General features: G+C 40.1%; 1 protein-coding gene and 1 long non-coding RNA gene across 4 annotated transcripts in view; one reads left to right on the forward strand and one right to left on the reverse strand.

The window, feature by feature from the left end:
* The window catches only part of TSHR (thyroid stimulating hormone receptor), a 190,496-nt gene that overhangs the window by 128,168 nt on the left and 40,312 nt on the right, over positions 1–22,016 (forward strand). For all 3 annotated transcript variants that reach the window (XM_063596094.1, XM_063596093.1, XM_055097917.2), the window contains 4 exons: positions 4,278–4,352; positions 7,403–7,477; positions 8,865–8,942; positions 12,985–13,053. In XM_063596094.1, coding sequence (XP_063452164.1) covers positions 4,278–4,352; positions 7,403–7,477; positions 8,865–8,942; positions 12,985–13,053 — 297 coding nt within the window. The remainder of the gene's footprint in view (positions 1–4,277; positions 4,353–7,402; positions 7,478–8,864; positions 8,943–12,984; positions 13,054–22,016) is intronic.
* Positions 5,133–22,016, reverse strand: part of LOC134728909 (uncharacterized) — an 85,717-nt gene continuing 68,833 nt past the window's right edge. Inside the window, exons 4-5 of the long non-coding RNA XR_010109772.1 lie at positions 10,549–10,658; positions 5,133–10,071 (exon numbers count right to left, since the gene is read on the reverse strand). This is a non-coding gene — a long non-coding RNA (uncharacterized LOC134728909). The remainder of the gene's footprint in view (positions 10,072–10,548; positions 10,659–22,016) is intronic.

Genomic DNA, 22,016 nt, shown 5'->3' on the forward strand with positions numbered 1-22,016 from the left:
AAAAAAGTACACTGTTTCTTTTTACCCTTTAATCTTCTGTATTAATTTGTATTCATGCTTCTATGAAGAAATACCTGAGACTGGGTAATTTATAAAGGAAAGAGGTTTCATTGACTCACGGTTCTGCATGGCTGGGGAGGCCTTAGGAAACTTACAATAATGACAGAAGCGGAAGCAAACAGGTTCTTTCTCACATGGCAGCAGGAAAGAGACATGCAGAGCAAAGTGGGGTAGATCCCCTTATAAAACCAGCAGATCTCATGAGAACTCACTCACTATCACGAGAACAGCATGGGGGAAGCACCCCGTGATCTAATCACCTCCCACGAGGTCCCTCCCCCAACACGTGGGGATTACAATTCAAGATGAGATTTAGGTCCCTCTCCCAACACATGGGGATTACAACTGGGGTTACAATTCAAGATGAGATTTGGGTGGGGACACAAAGCCAGACCATATCATCTTCCAAAGCTGAATTTTTCTAATCAATACGCTTTAAGAGCCTTGCATGTTTCCCCAGCAAAGAAAAAGAGCCTCGCTCCATAAAACAGCATACTTAAGCAGCATATCTGGCACATATTTTAATGTTATTTTTTATAGAGAATATATAAAGCTTTACTTTTTTGTTTTTAAAGTTTGAGATTTTTTGCATCCTCTTTATTACTTTTTTTTGATTGAGATAAAATAAAAAGTGAAAATTCCACATTCCTTCTTTTTAAACCTATCTGCTAGACGTGCCCACTATGAACAGAGTACTCTATATTTTTGGAATTTTATTTATGCTTATTAGTTTGGGTAGGTGAATTACTATAAGAAATAGACAAAAATACAGACATGTTACAGCCCTTAGTGAGTGAGGTTTACTGCTTGCTCATGGGAGAGCACTGGATGGATGAGTGGGAGTGCAGAGCAGCCACCTTCAGGCAGTCACTCAGGGCCTCAGGTTGCTGGAGGCACAGCCATCTTCAGCTCTGGAGGGCATCTCCATTCCTAGTCTGCTGTATTACAAACAGCTTTTCTTTCTTCCAATGTCTCCAGCTTTCTGGCAGCATAGCTAGCCTCCTGCACACTCAGGCCATAATTGCTTAACTCAAAATGGTGTGATTCAAATTCACCCTCACAGGCATGCTTGAAGACATTCAAATTTGAATGCCTCTTTCACCCTTCTCTGATTAGATGTTCTTTTGTACTCACTTCTGCCCTTCCTTTCTTCCTATCTTTGAAAAGGTTTTACTAGTTGCATTTGCTTCTTATGTTACCTCTCTATTTAATGATTGATTGATTGATTGAGACAGAGTCTTGCTTTTTCGCCCAGGATGGAGTGCAGTGGCACAATCTCAGCTCACTGCAACCTCTGCCTCCTGCGTTCAAGCGATTCTCGTGTCTTGGCCTCCCAAATAGCTGGAATTACAGACATAAGCCACCACGTCCAGCTAATTTTTGCATTTTTAGTAGAAACAGGGTTTCACCACGTTGCCCAGGCTGGTCTTTAACTCCTGACCTCAACTGATCCACCTGCCTCGGCCTCCCACCTGCCTCAGCCTCCCACCTGCCTCGGCCTCCCAAAGTGCTTACAGGCATGTGCCACCACACCCAGCTGTTATCTCTCACCATTTAGCTAAACTACTGGGAGTCTACGACCACTCCACCCCTTCTCTGCTTCAGGAGATACTTTTCAAAAGTCACTTGTGAGCAAGTGGTAAGCTGTTGCCTTACCTCAGAAAGCAGCTTCTTTTCCCTGCTGTTTTCTTGTGGGGTCTCTCATTCATCTTTCTCCTTTGTAGCTCTTACATTTCCTTCCAGAAATCTTCTCCTCTTTCATGTTTCCTTCTCTCTCCTTGCTGCCTCTCCCGCATTTCTCCTCTTCCAGCCTCCATGTAAGTTGCCAGTCTCATTTAATCAACTGTTACTAGCAGCTGCATTTCATTTCCCTTTTATTCTCTACCTTTTCAGCTGACCCAGGTGGGCTGCATTTTCTTTTACTCTGACGTTCTCTTAGACCACTCACTCAGGACTACTCGTTCAACGACAGTCTCTTGTGGAGCAATTTTCCAGACTACAAACCCCGCTCAATTTCCAAACTCCTGCATCTAGTTTACATCTGTTTGTCTCTGGCAGAAGTTCAAACCCTCCTCCCCCAATGGAAAGCTCTGGCAAGGAGTTTATTGCTCACCCTGGAAAGAGAGAACCACCTCAACAGAGATTGATAGTCTCTAGAGGGGCAAGGTGGGAAAATTATGAGATTTTGGAGTAGGGTGGCCAACTGTCACACTTTGCCCAAGACAGAGGGAATTCCAAGGATATGGGCTTTGCATTTTAAAGCCAGGACAAAAAATGAAAGATTGTATAAAGATCTTTCCATGCAGGGTCTTGTTTAGGTAAAAATCATGACATAATAGTTTAGGATTAGCATAGTGAGGATTTGGAAGTGAGGAGTTCTAAGATCTTGGGGTATAAACTGTTGATGCTTTCTGTTGAAGCATTGATGGTTCTTTGTTTCAAAAACTCTCTGTAATGAACAATAAAGCAATTTGCCTGGGCAAGAGCCTCCTGGAATTGTAGTTATGTTAACGAGGACAATGGACCAGTAAGGGTATATTATTATAGACAGTAAGCTGTGTGTTTAGGGAGGAGAGAGTTAGGTGATTTCTGTTCTCAGAGTTAACTCCATCCTCTCTTTTCCAAGATCTGTTTCATATTCAGTGTCCTTAGTTGAAATACCTAGTTGAAAAAACCAGAGAGTTTTTTCTAATTTTGCAAGAATGTCACAACATCTCCAGTCCCAAGTCCCTGATGTCTCTTCTAGCTTTCATTGCACTTATGAAAATAACAATAATAAAAGCATTATTTATAGAGCCCTAATTATGTGGAGGCCAAACATAAAATCCCTCATGAATATTATTTAATCCTCACAAAAGCCCCACAAAAGAGGTGTTGTTAATTGTTCCTATTTTACAGACAGGAAAACTATGGCTCAAAGAGGCCAAGAAACTTGTCCAAGGTCATATAATCAGAAGTGGCAGAGCCAAGACTCTATCTCGAGTCCATCTGGGCTATTCAGAAATAAAAAGGAGTGAACTACTAATTCATGTTACAACATGGATGAACCTCACAGACATTATGCTAAATGAAAGAAGGCAGACACAAAAGATTGCCTGTTATATGATTCCATTTATATGAAATGTCCAGATAAGGCAAATTTATAAAGATAGAAAATTGATCAGTGGTTTCTAGGCATAAAGGAGCAAGTGGAAACTAACTGCAGATGGGCCTATGGTTACTTTTATCATTGAAAGAAATGTTCTAACCTGTGATGATGGTTTCAAAATTATGTAATGTTACTAAAAATCATTGAACTGTATGCGTACATACAATGTTTGAAGTTTATGGAATGTAAATTCTTTTTCAATAAAACTTTCAAAATTACAGAGGTCACATTCTAAGCTTTCTGACTGGTACCACCACCGACTAGATGCTGGTTATTTTAGGTGCCACTCCTAAGGAGAAATGCTAAAGGTTTACTGGGTTCTTATATACTTTTCATGTAAGCATAGGGAATGCCTTAAACTCTTTTAGCCAATCAACCTATGTTGAATATGTTTAATTTAACCAGTGAGAGTTCATTTCTAGCAGTTACTTATTTCTCTAATGCTAACTGTGCATTCTTGATCAGCATTTATATAAACCTAAGTATGTAAGTTACTGACACACGATATTGCACTATACATGCAGAAGTGTCTTCGATTGCTGACATGACAAAATAAACCCAAGTGAACTGTGAAGACTTACCACTTCTGTACATCTGGTATGGCAATGACAGAGCCTTACTGTCCATCTTGCTGTGCTGTCATTCATCATAAAATTCCCTCATCCTCCCACTCCAACACTCATTGTCTTGGCCAGAATACTTATAAATAATAAAGATATTTGTCTTCAACTCCTCACCGAATCATTGGAGGGATTTTTCTTTTTTCTCTAAATCTAAAAGAAAAAAAATTCTGATACTACAATTAAGAACAATGTAGCCCATAAATTAAAATGGACGGAAACCAAGCCAACAACGCAAAAGAGCTGAGCAGCCATTGGGTCCCTATGAGGAGACAGGAGTAGTTTGTCGTTGATGGGACCCCTGGCAGCTACAGTCCCTGGGGTACCCTGTGGCGTAAATACATATTTTTTCTCATGAACGTTTGTTAAAACTGATTTATGTTGTTTTGTCTTTGATAAGAACAGATATGGATGTATTATAGTGACTGTGTTCCTTGTAACTTATACAGAGAAATTCGGAATACCAGGAACTTAACTTACATAGACCCTGATGCCCTCAAAGAGCTCCCCCTCCTAAAGTTCCTGTAAGTATTAAATCCTCTCCCATCCTACTTTTCTGGGGGGAGGGGGTCAGATTTAATGCTGTTGTCTCCCAGGAATCTCCCTAGATGATGTGGTCCAGGTTCATTTTAATGGTGTATAGCCTGGGTCAGGGCCAAGGTATCGGGTGAAATGATCCACATTTTTAAAACCTATTCAAAAGTCAGCACATAGTGCTGGAACCAGAGAACTGCTCCAAGAAACAGGAGGGAGAAAATGCTATCATGTATATGTGGTCCTTAAATGTAGTATTTCAGAACAAAACAAAACAAAATTCTGAGAGCCAGTTGGTCAATTTTGTTTGAAAATGGGTATCACAACAATATTATTAGAGTGGCTGTTACACAGGAAAAAAACCCACAAAGAGTAACATACACTTCTGTGGGGAGTGGAGGGAAAACAGAAGGGACAACAGTTTCAACCTCCCACTCCAGCACTCAAATGTCCAGCACTCACTGCTTTGCTTTGAAAACACCTTATGAGCTAACCATAAGCTCCATGAATCCAGGGACCACAACATTTTTTTTCTCTGTTGAATCTTTACTGCCTAGTACAGAGTAGGCGCTGAGTACAAATGTGTTCAGTGGATGTGTCTGTATGACCTCAGGCCCCCTGGATACCAGGTGGAAGAGTCCTTTTTCCTACTTGCATGCATTATAAAGATTAGAAAACAAAGAGTATGAAGAAGAAAATTGTTTAAAAAAACTTAATCCCAAACCCCAAAATAAGCACTATTAACATTTCAGTTCATCTTCATCCAGACCTTCAAAACAAACTTATGTAATCATAGATATTTTATGAGATAAGCCCTTAAGGATGAATAGAGGGTATCTTGAACAAGAATGGGGAGATAGAAAAGAAATTTAGCTGGATGGAATAGCATGATAAAGACACAAACGTAGGGAACCACGCAGCTTCTTTGGGGAACTAAAAATAGTTGCTTTTTTTTTTTTTGAGATAGAGTCTTGCTCTATTGCCCAGGCTGGAGTGCAGTGGTGTGATCTTGGCTCACTGCAACCGCCGCTTCCTGCATTCAAGCGATTCTCCTGCCTCAGCCTCCTGAGTAGCTGGGATTACAGGTGTGCACCACCATGCCCAGCTAATTTTTGTATTTTTAGTAGAGATGGGGTTTCACCATGTTGGCCAGGCTGGTCTCGAACTCCTGACCTCAGGTGATCCACCCGCCTCAGCCTCCCAAAGTGCTGGGACTACAGGCATGAGCCACTGTGCCTGGCCAATAGTTGTATATTGAAGAGGTGGGTGTGAGAGATGCCAGGGGAATGGAAGACACTGATGGGATATGAAGATGAAAGGATGTCTGGAAAGCCATGAAAGCTTATGGGACAAGACAATCACTCTTCTTATGGACTCTGAGTTTCAAATAATATAATAACCCTTTGATGTGATGATCCCCTACTATATGCTCTGTGGGGAACATACAGGTTTCTAAGACATTGTCCTTGCCTGTAATCTAGTTGAGGAGATGTGTATGAAATTGAAAAGTGCCTCTCCTACAGAAGAATAATGGAAAGTGACGAAGGAGAGACATATACAGTGTTTGGGGGTTCAGGTAATTAGAGAAGACATCAGAAAGAAGACCCACAGGATGGTTTTAAGGGACTTGTTTGAGATTTTTGAAGAATAGAAAGATCTTGATCCAAGTATATGGACCCCACTTGACTCTTGGACCTTTTTCCCTCCTACTGTTCTTCATGAGCACCTATTGCAATTGAACTAGTTCGTTTACTGTATTTCAAATATACCTTATGGAATCTCACCTCTCTCCTTTGTTATCTGGAATGTCCCTCCCATTTGCTGATTTTGAGACCTCTGGCTCCTGCTGCCTCTTCAAATCCTATGCCTTCTTCTCTAGAAGGAGTCAAGTCTGAATTTGCCTCAGAAGGTGTATCAATGGATATAGTTTTTCTACCAGAAGACCTTCTCTAGAGCTTTACTGAGTAGTGTCTAGATCTCACTCTCTGCCATGCCAAATTCTCAAAAAAAAATTCTAATTACATTCAAGTAGCTGCAACAAATGTTAAAACAACTAAATCTGGGAGGCATCAGGAGCCTGAGAATTCTTGTATTCATGGTGTTTTATGCATGTCTTTTAATCTTAACATTTTTCTGTAGATGATATAAACTACAGAAGGTAAAGACTTTGTCTTTGATTGGTTTCCTTCGTTTTCTGGACACTGTCTTTTTTTGAGACAGAGTCGCCCTCTGTCACCCAGGCTGGAGTGCAGTGGCATGATCTCGGCTCACTGCAACCTCCACCTCCCAGGTTCAAGTGATTCTCATGCCTCAGCCTCCCAAGTAGCTGGGATTACAGGCGCATGCCAACACATGCAGCTAATTTTTGTATTTTTAGTAGAGACAGGGTTTCGCCATGTTAGTCAGGCTAGTCTTGAATTCCTGGACTCAAGTGATCCACCCTCCTTGGCCTCCCAAAGTGTTAGGATTATAGGCGTGAGCCCCTGTGCCCGGCTCTCTGGACATATTTTTTTAAATGGTACTGTTATAATGGTACTCTCAGGTCACTGCTGTAGGAAAGCTATTCTTGGCAAAATAACAGCATAATATAATGTAGAACTTGAAAGAGGAAGCTGGCTTAAAGTCATCATATCTTCCTGTCCCATCTTCTTCTTAGCCCTTCACTAACAAACACATAATTTTTTCCAATTAAACAAGAAAATCACACACACACACACACACACACACACACACACACGAAAACTGAATTTATATTTCTAGTAAACCCACTTGGTTAAAACAATCTCCAGAGCATTCTAAGCCGAGCAGATGTATTGACACCAGTGGACTGGATTAAATTATTATGCCTTGAGGGAATATCATCTCATCCAACCATCAGAACTTGCCCATAGTTACTCAGATATTTAGTGAAGGTGTTGGGAGTTTGACTACAGGTTGTCTTCAGAACCCATGCTTTCAGCTATTACATTATTCTCCTTCCTATGTGTTGATTTTTTTACCTAAATTCTATGCTTTTTTTCTCTTTTTTTCATTAATTTAGTGGCATTTTCAACACTGGACTTAAAATGTTCCCTGACCTGACCAAAGTTTATTCCACTGATATATTCTTTATACTGTAAGTATGCACACATGCCATGTTTGACAATATTTTGTTTGTCACTGACAAGAACTAGAATACAGTCATGGGGGTAGGTTGAAGATAAGTAAAGCAATTGTTTCAAGGACTAAGCAATGATCAGGTGTGACTACACTGGCATGAAGTAAGGCAAAGACTGAGAAATAACCACTGGCTTTAGCAATGTGGTTTGTTGGTGACTCTGCCAAGAACAGTTCCAGTGGAGTGCTGGTTGGAGTGGGCTCAAGAGAGACTTGGGTAGACAGAATTAGAAAGAGTTACCATAATTAACTCTTTTGAGAGGTTTTACTATTAAAAGGAGCAGAAAATAGCTCAGTAATTGCAAGATATTGAGTCAGGAGAAAAGATTTTGTTTGTGTCTTTTTGTTTTTAAATGGAAGAAATTATGCAATGTTTCTTTGCCAATGGGAATGGTTGAATAGAAGGAATATTTGATGATAACTATGACACCTTATTTTTCATAGAGTTTTAATAGTTTTTTAAACACTTTCCCACACATGACATTTGCTCCTCTCAGCCACCTTATAAGGTGTAAAACAAAGTTACTGCTTTTCCATTTATGAATGAGGAAACTGAGGAATAGAAACCTCAAGTGATTTTGTCTGAGCAGTGTCTCAAGGAACAGTCAGGAGTGGTACCCAAATTACTGCCTGTGACCTTTGATTGGCACCCATGTGCCCTTTTTCAAAGCTGGTGACATGGGTCAGTTGTCTTACTAATTGTATAGGAATGAAAGGACGTAAGGCAGAGAGAATTACAAGTTGAGTTTGCCTTAAAGAGTCAGCAAAATGTAGAATGATAAGCTTCAAACTCTTGGGGTTTTGCTAGAAAAAAAAATTGATCATACTTCTTTGTTGCAAAAGAGCTCAGTTCAAAATGTAAGCAATCTTCCAGAAACTAGAATGGCATAGAAAGTTTCTCCAGGAGCCTGGCGAAGTTTGGCAAGTGAAGGACATTTTAGAAACACTCATTAAATGAAATCCTTTAATCCTTTTATCCTGACCTTCTTAAAGGCCCATGCATGTAGAAAACTCTAGTTGTTGTGGACAAAGTGTTGCAGATTCGGGAGAAGCCTCTCAAATCCATCTGCCTACCCCGAGATGAGGATTAAGTCAGGGACCTCCACCCCCACCTAAAGCTCTCACTTACCCTACATTTGGGCTCCAGGTGCATGTCATCTAGGACAGCTCTCACCACCTCACCAGACCTCTGAGCCACTAGCAGTTAAGAAGGGTCAGTGAAACTTAAAAAGAAATAAGATTAAGCTATATTGTGTCCTGTTATTTAAGTGCATATGTGCAGCAAGACCCCTGCTGCAGAAGGAAAGCATTTTTTCATTAAGTGTTTTTGTCCCTCTCTCTTGCAGTGAAATTACAGACAACCCTTACATGACGTCAATCCCTGTGAATGCTTTTCAGGGACTATGCAATGAAACCTTGACGCTGTGAGTATTACCAGTTCTACTCCCTCCATCAACTAAATTCTATTTTGAGCCATTTTCATATGTTTACAGACCATCCAAGAGCCATACTGCCTTATCATATATACTCTATAGAGTATAAAGTGTTTTACATAATTAAATAAGAGTATTGTCTTATGGGATGGTACTCTGTAGACTACAAAAGAGTTTAGGTAACAAGATAAGAGGATTCCATTACGGCAGTGGTTGGTACATTTTTCACGTGAAGAACCAGTTAGGCATTACAGACCATGCAACCTCTGTAGGAACTGGTCAACTCTGGCATTGTGTGGCAAAAACAGCCATACTCAATACATACACTAATGAGCATGTCTGTGTTCCCATAAAACTTTATTTATAGAAAGAGGCAGTGAACTAGATTTGGCCTTCAGGCCTTATGGAATAATCATCTGTATCCAAGTTTCCCCATTCTACAGAAGAAGAACTGGGGTTTAAGCAAATTGAAGTGACTTACCCAAGATCACTGAGTTAAAAAAAAGTGTTGCCACTAAGAACTTTATAAATTCTGCACTTACACTTTTACTCAGTAATCACAAACTGTTATTAAGCTCCTGTAAGGGGATATTACATAGAAAGCATAGTGCTGCTATAGGTCAGCATTTTTCCAGAGCTTGAATGGGGGCAAAGCCCTTTAGATGGTCAAAAGTAGATGCTTAATTAGGGATATTCACAAAATGTTCTAAAGGAGAAGATCTAATAGAGGTATAAAGGATAAGTTAATTCTCCAAGCTGGTAGAAAATTCCTCTCTCATTGTATAAGTCACAAAGTAGAGTTGGAGCTACCTCTGCAGGGTCTCCTCTCTATTTTCAGGACCACTGCCCAAGTTCAAGCCTGGTGAAGTTTTTGTCTGGATTGTCACCCCAGTTTCATTTCTCTGCTCACACTAAAGTTGGGGTGGAGGTCTTTATCAGATACAAACCTGATCAAATTACTCACCAGAAAAATGGATCCAAGCTTCATACAGTTCTTCTAAGGGGCTATTTTCTGAGCCATTCCTAGTTTATCAGTTTGGGCCCAATGAAGTTATCTCAACTTCTGAGAGCAATGGAGCATTTCAGATGATCCTTCTCATCACAACCTGGTGAGCGGTCCCTTGAAAAGACAAAGGAGGCTCCTTCTCAGTCATAATTTCTTCTTACCATGCAGAAAAGGCCCAGGCTCTTAGCCTGCTCAGCTCCAAACTTCAAAGCCATTTACTTCCTCAGTAAAGCTTTCCATTGCGCCATATAGTGCTCATCATAAGGAAACTCCTACATGCTAAACTTCTTTATAGAATATTACCTCTACCCCTTGACACCATTTTTCTAAAACCCCCATATCTCAAGCACCCCCCTCAAGTGAAAGCTCATTGTCCCACACCTAGCATAGAGCCCAGCATGTGTTTCTAGAAACATCTGAGTGAGGGAAGCCCATATTTCCTAAAATATAGAGGAGAGGATGGCATGGATTATTCATGATCTTTTCAGATGATTATTTCTACATTTTGGCAAAAGTCCTTGCTTCTTCGAAGCTCAGGCTCAAAAAACTATCAACATGAAAGGATACATGTTCCAACAACCGACTTTGTACCTGTATTCCTGGTAGGAGAAAGTTTCAGTCAAAGTTTGTAATTCTTTTGTCTTGCTTCACCATGTTCCCTTTTCAAGGCCGATTTGTTCATTAAGAATTCTGTTTAATATCTGAAATGCAATTCAAACAAGTATTTTTAATGTCCAGGACTCTCAACAAATTTAGGAAAATTAAAATGCCATATGCACAGTTCTCACATCTTCATAAAAGAGTTCTAGTTTAGAAAAAATTTACTTATCCACAGAGTTTTCTCAGCCATTGTGCTTATATTCCTGGGATATTGCAATCCTCACCCAGGACATGTTAGTAGCTGGAATTAAACTCGCTATGTAATTATTTAAGATGAAACAAAAACAAACACATCAACAATGACAACAAAGCCACGAGAATCTTGCTCAGTTTCCCACAACTATATAGGATAAATCCAAGTTTTAGGATACTCCTTTTATTTATTTATTTTTTTAATTTTTTTTTTTTTTTTTTTTTTTTTTTTTTTGAGACAGAGTCTCACTCTGTCACCCAGAGCTGGAGTGCAATGGTGTGATCTCGGCTTACTGCAACCTCCGCCTCCCAGGTTCAAGCAATTCTCCTGCCTCAGCCTCCCGAATAGCTCCTTTTAACATGGTCACCTAATAAGTGTTCCTCACTTTGTTAAAGATACAGTTATTTGATCCTCTCTGCAACCTTTTGATTGGGCATTACATTTATGTACTAATTTATCACATTTTTAGAGATAAACTGAGGATAAGACAGGTTGAGAAATTCTCAGGATCATCCAGCTATTAAGTGGCAGAGCCAGGTCTAATTCCAAATTTGAACTTTCCTGTGTGCTTCTTAATGTGTTCCCAAGGTTCACATGTGGTAGATTACTGTAGTTTTCAAGGTTCCCTTACAACTGCCACTAGGAGTTCTCACTAGCAGTGCCTGAGTGTGGTTATAGCTGTCTTCTCTTATCTTCATGCCAATAACCACCAATAACCTCTTGCATTCCCATATAGCCCAGAGCTCCCAAGGCTGGGGCTCCTTCTCCTGCAGAAAGGGGGGCTGCTTTTGGTAGGTGGAAATAATTATATTTGAGGTTGGCCAGGCACGGTGGCTCACGCCTGTAATCCCAGCACTTTGGGAGACCGAGGCAGGCAGATCACCTGAAGTCAAGAGTTTGAGACCAGCCTGGCCAACATGGTGAAACCCCCATCTCTACTGAAAAATACAAAAATTAGCCGGACCTGGTGGCAGGCGCCTGTAATCCCAGCTACTCAGGAGGCTGAGGCAGGAGAATTGCTTGAACCCGGGAGCAGAGGTTGCAGTGAGCAGAGATCACGCCACTGCACTTCAGCCTGGGCAACAGTGCCAGACTCCGTGTCAAAAAAAAAATCATATTTGAAGTCAGGGATCCTAAGTCTCAACAGTCCTAGACCAATGTGTTTTTGGCAAGTCACCTTCATGTCTCAGTAACTTCAATAGGAAATAGAAGTAATAACATTTCAGACTGGCTCCCTGAATCATTAAATGAATTAATTAGTCATAGAAACACAGCAACAAGTTAAAACATTAACATTTCCAGCCCAGTGGTTCACACCTGTAATCCCCAGTGCTTCGGGAGGCTGAGGCAGGCGGATCACTTGAGCCCAGACTAGCCTGGGCAACGTGGTGAAACTTCATCTCTACAACAAATACAAAAATTAGCCAGGCATGGTGGCACATGCCTGTAGTCCCAACTGTTTGAGAGGCTGAGGTGGGAGGATCACTTAAGCCCAGGGATTCAAGGCTGCAGTGAGCCGTGATTGAGCCAGTGTACTCCAGCCTGGGTGACAGACTGAGAGACCCTGTCTCAAAAAAAAAAAAAAAAAAAAAAAAAATCCATAAGAGGACATGGTCTATCTACTTTCTTAGATTCGTCTATGAGATTTAATTTAATTGAGACCATAACCCTTAAACATTTAATCTGTGATAAGCTCTGAGGATAAAAAGATGGATAAAATACAAAGGTGAAATAACATTTAAATATTAATAGAAAAATAAAAACATATGCATTTAGATGAATGTCTTTCAAAATGTTTATCTAAGAGACTGCAGTTGCTCCTCCACTATTGACATTGGGTTAACTATTACCTCAAATCCCTTTTTCTGAATGTATGTGGAATATTCTTTTAAAATCTTCAATGGTAACAAGTTTGTTACTCAAAGTAAATATGATTCTGAGAAACACCTTAAATTTACTAGGAGCTAAGTCAGGAGAATGGGCATTCAAACTGAGAAATATTATCTTGTTTCCAACAACTTGTACTGGAAAGTTTTCTTGTGGGATACATATGTGGGACCTGAAAAACCTTTATGCACATTTATGACACTGAAGAAATATAGTCCAACTCTCCAGAAACAGGCCAGCACCACTTCTCACCAGTCACTGATTTCTCTTCTCTCTGTTGGTTGTAGGAAGCTGTACAACAACGGCTTTACTTCAGTCCAAGGATATGCTTTCAATGGGACAAAGCTGGATGCTGTGTAAGTCAAGGGTAGCCATGAAAACTGTCACTTTCCCTTACCCTAAGAACCATCCAATGGGGCAGAATGCTGTTGAGAGATAGGTTCTACCAGAGCATCTTCCACGCCAGAGTTAGTGTGACCAACATGGAAATGAGGTCAAGGAACTTGGCAGGGGCCCACTTTAGTGGGCGCTTACGTTAGCTCCAATGGTAAGTTCCAAAGCTTTTCTCCCTGGTGTGTGTGTGTGTGTGTGTAAATGTTCATCTATTATGTACATGAAGTGAAAGGATATCTTTAATGAAGCCCAAAGCTGTTCAGGAAATAAGGTGGTTTCTCTTTTAGTCCTTTCTGACATGTTTTTGGGAAAGATGTCAGTTTATATTTGATTCACTCAGAAATAGCTAAAAAATCATATCCAACTTTTGCCTTTTCAAAAAATAAATCGTGCTGGGAACAGCTGAAACAGCAAACAATAGACTTTGCGTTTGATGTGTTTTATAACACTTTTGAGTATTTCTTTACAAATGATATATTTTTTCTATTTCACCTTTTTCTATTTGTTGTTTTTTTCAAATTTACCTGCTCATTTTTGCTAGTGTCTTGTTATGTATTCAGTTTTGTAATTATATTATTTTTTTCACTTTAAACATTTCATACATAGTAATTTTATGTTCCAGGAATGATCCCTGCAAAATCTGAAGGCCTTATGATACAAAATCTGTTGCGTACGGGGCTTCTCAAACTTTCCTGGGCATCAGACCCTCTGAGAGGTCTTATCAAAATACATAGTCTGATTCTGTAGCTCTGGATTTGGCCTCGGGATTCCGTATTTCTAACAAACTCCCAGGTGATGCCGACACTGCTGTTCATAGACCACACTTTAAGTAGCAAGGGTGAGGTCAATAAGCTGTCTAACCCTACGCAGTGGCTCTGGATGGAGAAGAACACTCATGTAGATTATGTGATTTTGGTTGATGTTCTGGTTTAGGGGTTAGGTGGTAGGTTCTGGAACAATTCCATTTTTAAATGGTAAATGGTAAAAAGGTGTTTGAACTCATTACACTGAGGCAAGGCTCCCTGAGTTCTGTTTGAAGTGAAGTCTCACTCTTTGCTGGCTTTTGTGCTTCATACCAGTCTTTATGAAATGAAGAGTTACAGTACCATTCTCTCGATTGTCTGGTTGTGGAGTCATAATGGTTCATTTCCATTATATTTTTACTACATAATTATAGGCAAAGTCTAAAAAGACTCTATCGAGTAAGGTGATACTTACCCCCTCAAATTTATTTACAGAATTGGAGAGACCCTCCTTCCATCTTAACTTTATGATACTAACTTCTTACAATCTTTCATCTACTTTTCAACATATTTATTAGACACTTGCAATGTACCAGGCCCTGTGCCATTCACTGGGAAAACAAAGATGAACAGGAGCCATGTGCTCCCTGCCCACACTGAGCGTACATTCTGGTGGGGGTCAGCTCAAGGGCAGCAACATCAAAGGGCAAAGTACATTAGGGAGAAGTGTACCCAATCCAAAATATGCATCTCAGAAAATAACTGAAGCCTAAATATCGAATAACATTGCTTTCCTTCTTTGGAGATACAAGTTAGATTTTTTCTAGGTTTATCCCATTGTTTTTTAAATCGTTATTAAAATTAATGTTTTAGAAATGAATTATCCTATATTCCAGGTTTCAAGTTCTTTTTCTAATCCAGCATTCTGGAAAGGTGGCATTTGATTTTAATATTGTATGAATTTCACCAAATATTTTCCTCTTTGCTTCAACTATTCCTAGAAAGCTATGACTCTTAGGGTAATGATCTTCAAATTCAAATTTTCTATGAATGGAGTATGGAGAGTTCTTAAAATAATGAAGATAGTTTGTAGGTACTCAGGGTATAAAGATTTCAGATGACTATCACACAGTTCTAGACATAGAGTACACCAAAAGTTTAGTTGGCATTAAGGCAACAAAGACTCACATTAGCAGGGGCAGGTATAGGAGATAGTAAGGAAATCTTCAACCAGGGAAACCAGAGCTGTTTATATGGCTCCTGAATTCAGTGTTTTCAGCTGACTCTTGCCTGAACTAGAACTGCCTTTCCAGAATGGTGGATTAGAGAAAGAACCTGAAACCTGGGATATAGGGTAATTGATTTCTAAAACATTAATTTTTCCACAAGCAAAAGATTTTGGAGCCCGAGATAAGAATCTATGCTTCAAATTATTTGCCTGTTTTTCCTGCCATATTTAGTCATTGGAAGATATGACCCTCAGACACTATCAGTTATCATTTATTCAAGATAGAGTATAAAATTCAGACCTTAAGGTCTACAGAGCAATAGTTCTTAACATTAGGGAGTTTTCAAAGCACTAATGACTAGGTTTTGCCATCAGACATTCTGGATGTAGCAGGATCATGGGGATTTAAAATTCTCTCCAAGTGAGTCCAATACAGAGCAAAAGTCAAGAACTACTGCTGTAAAATACATTATCAGTCTTCTTGTCCAATTGTCACGTTTTACATATGAAGGGAACGAAGCCCAACAAGAACACATGGCTTTTTTTTTTTTTTAACGTGGCTGTTTTAATTAGATAGAGCTTCCTAGTGGCCAAGTCAAAGCTGAGACCTGGGTGCCCTGGTTCAGAACTCTTTCCCTGCCCTCTGCTGGGATTCATCATGGCTGATTTACCAGCCATCACCAAGGTGTGGAGATCCAACTCTGGCAAGTGCAGCTTGTTTCTTAGCCCTGAAGATTGCTTAGGCTTCTTAGCTCAATCTATTAAAGGCGCTAAACACAGAAGTTAAAATATCTTGATCCTGAAAAGAATGAGATCATGTGAGAGAAAGAAGGCAACTCAAAACTCAAGGCATAATCAGGAGAAGTTTCAGAGGACAATCACATCAAGAAACAGTGTCGTTAGTCCACGAGAACCTGACTTTACCAATGCTGCAAAGCCATTCATGAGCTTCCAGATGAAGTCTGGTCGGCGATAACCTGACAAAAAGGCTGGGATGATAAAATGTTATTCAAGTCAAAGAATTGGTATTGAACTTAGTTTACGTATATTGACTATTTTCCTGCAAAACATCTCACTCCTCCTCATGATTGGCCTCCTGGTCATGTTTAGAGAACTCTGCAAAGACTTCAAGAGGTTTTCAAAAGAGGTCTTCTTCAATCAGGAAGTGTTAGTGTGCTAAGTGGATCTCAGTGTAGGTCTAGCAGCTTATTATCTTATGACCAGCCGTAAAATTAGCCACAGAGTATCAAAGGAGTTTAGAGACATTTTCTATTGAAAGGATGGAAAAACGAACAAGTGAACAATAATTTCTCTTTGAGCTTCTCCTCAGCCTTTGTGATAAGAGAAGGGATGGGAGAGGGGGAGCTATGTTCCTTTAAACTATATTTCTTCAACTCTCTTTCCATAGTAAATTAATGGGTATTACTTTTTAAAAGAAATTTATGATCTTATAAAGTTAAACAAGATATATAAGTGGACTTTTCAGATCTTCTAATAAAATCATCTGAATTATCCATATCAAAGAGGGGGCCTTAGTTTGCAGAGCTTCTCAAGCAGTTCTCAGTTACAGGAGCATCTCTCTGGTCTGGTGTTCTACAGACTTTTGAGGGGAATACCGCCTCTGATAGGTAGGAAAAAAATCAAGGTGTTTTTCTACCATCACACACTCAATACAACAGTTTTGACACCAAATGTTTGGAGGCTTTTCCCCCACACAGCAAGTAATCAATTCTCCAATGCACACCAGCTGGATGTCCTACAATTTAACTCAGTTCTGATACTCTACCTGGAGATAGCATCAGATCCACAGGTTAAGGGCTCAGTCCCACAAGACTGCCTGCTACTTCAGATGCCAGTCACAGCTCCCAGGTTGTGTCCTATGCTTCTGACTGACCAATTATAAATCAGGGTTCCCCCAGTCCCCTCCTCAGTTCAGTTAATTTGCTAAAGCAGCTCACAGAACTCAGGGAAACACTTTAAAGGATATTACAAAGGAGCAGCTGTGTGGAAAAGATGCATAGGGTGAGAGGTAGGAAGGAGTGCAGAGCTTCCATGCCCTCTCTGGGCACACACCCTCCCCTCAGCTCCACATGTGCCTTGACCACCTTCCAGCTACCTGGAAGCTCATCCAAACCCTCTCCTCTCTGGCTTTGTATGGAGGTTTCATTACATAGGCATGATTTATTACATCACTGGCCATTGGTGATCATCTCAATCTTTTCAGCCCCTGTCTCCTACCTGAAGGTGAGAAGGTGGAGCTGAAAGTCCAACCCTCTAATTATTTATTGATCTTTCTGGTGACCAGCCCTCATCCTGAAGCTATCTAGGGATTGACAGTCACCAGTCATCTCATCAGCATACAAAAGACACTTGTCACTCTGGAAATTCCAAGAGTTTTAGGAGCTGTGTGCCAGGAAACAGATAAGACCAAATACATATTTCACAATATTACACTACTGAAGAAGAATCTTTCGATATACCATCTGCTTGGGAAGCAGGTAAATTTAAGAAGGTTTATTCAAGAGATAGCTGTGGAGATTCTAAGAACTAGTAAAGATTTCAAATGATCAGATGGCCTTCTGAAATTAACCCTATGGAAAAAGTACACAAAGTCCTCACTTAGCATCCCAGATAGGGTCTTGAAAACTACAACTTGAAGTACAAACAATGTATAATGAAACCAATTTTACCATAGGCTAGTTGATATAAATAGGAGTTGAGTTTCTATAGCATATTTCTGGTCACAAAAACAACCAAACTTTTGCATAAGGACCAAAATGCTTCTAATGTTAAATATGGAAACAAATATGAGCTATACATACATTTAAGGTAGGTTAATAAAAACAAGAGAATTATTTGCCCAATTATTCCAGTTCAAGGTCACAGGTGGCCACAGCCTATTCCAGCAGCTCAGGGCACAAGGTGGGAGCCAACCCTGAACAGGACGTCACCCCAACATGGGACACAATCACACACACCGCCACACTCACTTGAACTGGCACCATCTAGACACACCAAGAAACCTGATATGCACATCTTTGGGGTGTGGGAGGAAATTGGAATACCTGGAGAAAACCCACACAGACATGGGGAGTGTGTGCACACTTCACATAAACAGTAGCCCTGGCCTGGAAAGGATTTTATTCTCATTAAAACTAAGCAGGCCGGGTGCGGTGGCTCATGTCTGTAATCCCAGCACTTTGGGAGGCTGAGGCAGGTGGATCACAAAGTCAGGAGATCGAGACCATCCTGGCTAACACGGTGAAACCCCGTCTCTACTAAAAATACAAAAAAATTAGCTGGGCGTGGTGGCGGGCGCCTGTAGTCCCAGCTACTCGGGAGGCTGAGGCAGGAGAATGGTGTGAACCCGGGAGGCAGAGCTTGCAGTGAGCCGAGATCGCACCACTGCACTCCAGCCTGGGCGACTGAGAGAGACTCCATCTCAGGGGAAAAAAAAAAAAAAAAAAAAAAAAAAAAAACTAAACAATAGTGAATGAGACAATATTATTAGAGGATCTGCTGTATATATAGAGACTCTCTGTACCTTCACACCAGCTTTCTCCTCAGACCATACCATGGATTCTGTGGGAGGCTTAGCTGACGGCAGAGATATTCTGTCAGTGACAATGGATTTTCAATTCACTGGTGCCATGACTTACTGTCTAACTATCCCTTGAAACATAGGAAAGAAATCAGTGTACTATTTCACAATACTTTCTTGACATTTTTATGTTAAGTATTAAAGTTATTTGGAAGAGTTTAACAAATGTGGAAACTATTTCTTTGTTAAGAATCTTTTGTGTCTTGGTTTCTAAAAGTCTAGATCAGGGGTCAGCAAACTTTTTCTGGGAAAAGCCCAGATCGCAAATATTTGGGGCCTTATGGGACATATGGTCTTAGTTGCACTACTTAAGTCTGCCTTTGTAGTGTGAAAGCAGCCATAGACAATATATAAACAAATGAGCATGGTTATGTTCCAATAAAACTTTATTTACAAAAACAAGGGCAAGGTAGGATTTGACTGGAGGGTCATAGTTTGTAGACCTCTGGATAAAAGTATTCAGTGAGGATGACCATTGTGTGGCAAAATATGTACTCTGTTTCTCTGAATTTCTGGTAAAGGTTAAAGGGCAAGCGTGGGATCAAGATAAAAAGTATCTGGATTAAAATATTTGGCGTTAGAAAGTACAGATCCAATCATAATAGAAAACAAATTTTTTTTAATCAGTATTTTGAATCCAAGCTGGAAACTGCTCCTGTTATAAAACAATGCTCCATCATTCTACCCTAAGTTTCTGACTCCTAGTCAATAGAAATTTATTCTTTCCTAGATTTAAGCACTTCAGTAAAAGGTATCATGTAAATCCAGTGTAAAATCAAAATGATGGTTGTGATAAGGAGCCCTGGGACTGGAGGAAGACAAGGATTGAGCTATAGGTGAAGGAAAGAAAGGTCAAGGTTCCATGGTAATAATAAAATAGTATTCACATTGTGTTTTAAACATAGGGATGTTGCTTTTGGTCTCAATGCTAATTAAGATCTTAAACTAAGGCAAACACATCAATCTCCTGTAATTATCTTAATAGTGTTCAAGGATTTCACATGGCATGTTAGCAATTTGGTAATTTCTCCAGAAGTTTGTCCAGGTATCATTAGGTTCTCATTTAAACAATGTGTCAACCAAAAGAGCAATCATCCCCTATCATTCCACTTCATGACAATTTACTGAAATTAGCAGATCGACCTCATTTACACTCATTTTTTAAAATGTAACTGAATAATACAATTACAGCCAAGCTGGACAAATTCCACATCGAGTGCAAGTGCTGATGCCTCAGCAGCAGTCAAGTAATTAGTTAGGATTTCATGAAAATGATGGCAGATGTGTAAAAGCACATTGTCCTATGACTTCCTATGGCGCCAAGAACGTTGTCATCACTCAGAGGTGAAATTAATAATAATACAAGCATCCCTTGCTCAACAGAAGTTGAACTGTACTTGGTCACAAGTTAAGTCACACATTCATTGTTTGGAATCTCTTTTCCATCCTCTTTCCACGCAATCTGCGTGGGGATATGTTGCTTCTCACAGAACGTCTGATTCTCTGTATCACATTTCCTATTGTCAAACTCTAGTAACTAGCTACTATCTGACAGTAAACATTTAGGCAGGAATAAAAATACCATTTTGATATGCTAAGAGCCCACCAATACACTAATTATTATGAACAGAGTCAACACAATTAATGTGCTAATTAGCATCATGCATTAGCTGATTCGAAGTAAAACACCACATCTTGGCACACTGGGAAAAGACAATGATAGAGAATATTATAGGATTAAGAAGGCTATTATTTATCATGGGGTAAGTATTTGAACAACTTGTAGGATATACTCTAAGGCTGACTTTTCCCTCTGCCTATTGAAAGCTTGAGTATTTTCTCACGGGTTACTATTTACAAACAGCTGTCCTGATTTCTGCTACAAAAGGATTTCCATAGAGCAATCCAGCTTCTCTTTAAACTAACATGAGAGGTAGGCAGGGGGTCCCTTTAATTTTCTGAATTAGCAACGCTGTGGGAGGAAAACATGGTTCCCCACAGATGTGCTCCCATGAGAGTCTCACAACACAATCAGGGCCCAGCCCAAGTTCCCCATAAAGGGACTGTGGAGGCACAGGCTGAAATTCCATCTTGGAGCTGAAATGTATCCTAAAACTCCCCAGAGAGCCAATTTCAGCAGCAATAGCAAATTCTCTTGCCACGACATCACACTCCTCTCTCTGGCATAGATCACGTCTTTCTAAACCTGGTATAGAGGGTGCCTCTTTCTAGGAGTCACCCGACAATCAGGCTTTCATTCCTTCCTCCGGCAAGTCTTTACTGAATGGCCGCTACGTGCCACGAGTGAGTCCAACAGAAAAGGGCGTACATAAACACACATATAGTACACATAATACTGAGTTTGTCAATCGAATATTTTCCTCAGCTCATTCCTCACCACCTTCATTTTCCTGACTGCATTGGTCTTCCCTAACTGTGAACTATTCACAATTTTAAATCAGGGCAGGGCTTCTTAACTCCATGTATGGAAATCTGACATCTCTTTTCTCAGAAGAACTTCATTTCTTCCAACAGGTTCTCAAAGAGGAATAAGACCCCAAGCGGTGAAAAGCTGTTGAACACATAGAGATGTAGCCATGTCTATCTTATTTTTAAAGGAAATACCAGTTCTTTTCTCATAAGCCCTTTCCAGCATAGATATTTAGAAACCCTGACTTTCAAAAAGTATTTCCTTTCGTCTCTTACTACAAGCCTTTTGAGTCTCTTTCAAGCTACTTTATGTTCATCTTCTCCTTGCAAGGGATAGTTTTTATCACTCCCCTCTAAAATAATCATTTTCTAGAGTAGGTTAACCAGATAGCCTACCAAGATTTGTGACTGATTTATCCAAGCTGGTTACAAATGTGGATTTCAGAAGAATCAAGGTAAGTCATGGTCAAGGAATCAGTTTAACTAGACTGATAATCCCAGGAAATGTCATGTGATAAATGAGGTTGATGGAAGCACTTTCCTGGATATCAAGGCTTCTGTATATGTATTTTCCCTCCCCACTGTCTTGACTTCAGATGGAAGGCAAGAGCAGCAAGCTGATGCAAGGTTGAAAAGCTAAATGAGGCAGCCCTCAAATCTGCTGAAGGCAGAGTGATGGTTTCACTTTTAAGCATCTAATTAACTCTAAGAGGTAAAGTACCCCAACAGCCGTGCTGGTTTTAGAGAACACAGTCTCCTGAAGTGTCAGTTCATCTCCGTTCAGCTTGGCCAGGGCTCCTCTGCATCCTCCTCCTCCCCTCCTGGACTCTGGCTGGCTTTTCCAGTCTGAAGTCTTCTGCAGAGTTTCTGGTAAACTGCAATGTTTATCAACCAGGCTCCTTATCCTCAGGAGTATATTAAATA

This window comes from Pan paniscus, chromosome 15 (genome assembly GCF_029289425.2).
Source record: "Pan paniscus chromosome 15, NHGRI_mPanPan1-v2.0_pri, whole genome shotgun sequence".
Lineage (NCBI taxonomy): Eukaryota > Metazoa > Chordata > Mammalia > Primates > Hominidae > Pan > Pan paniscus.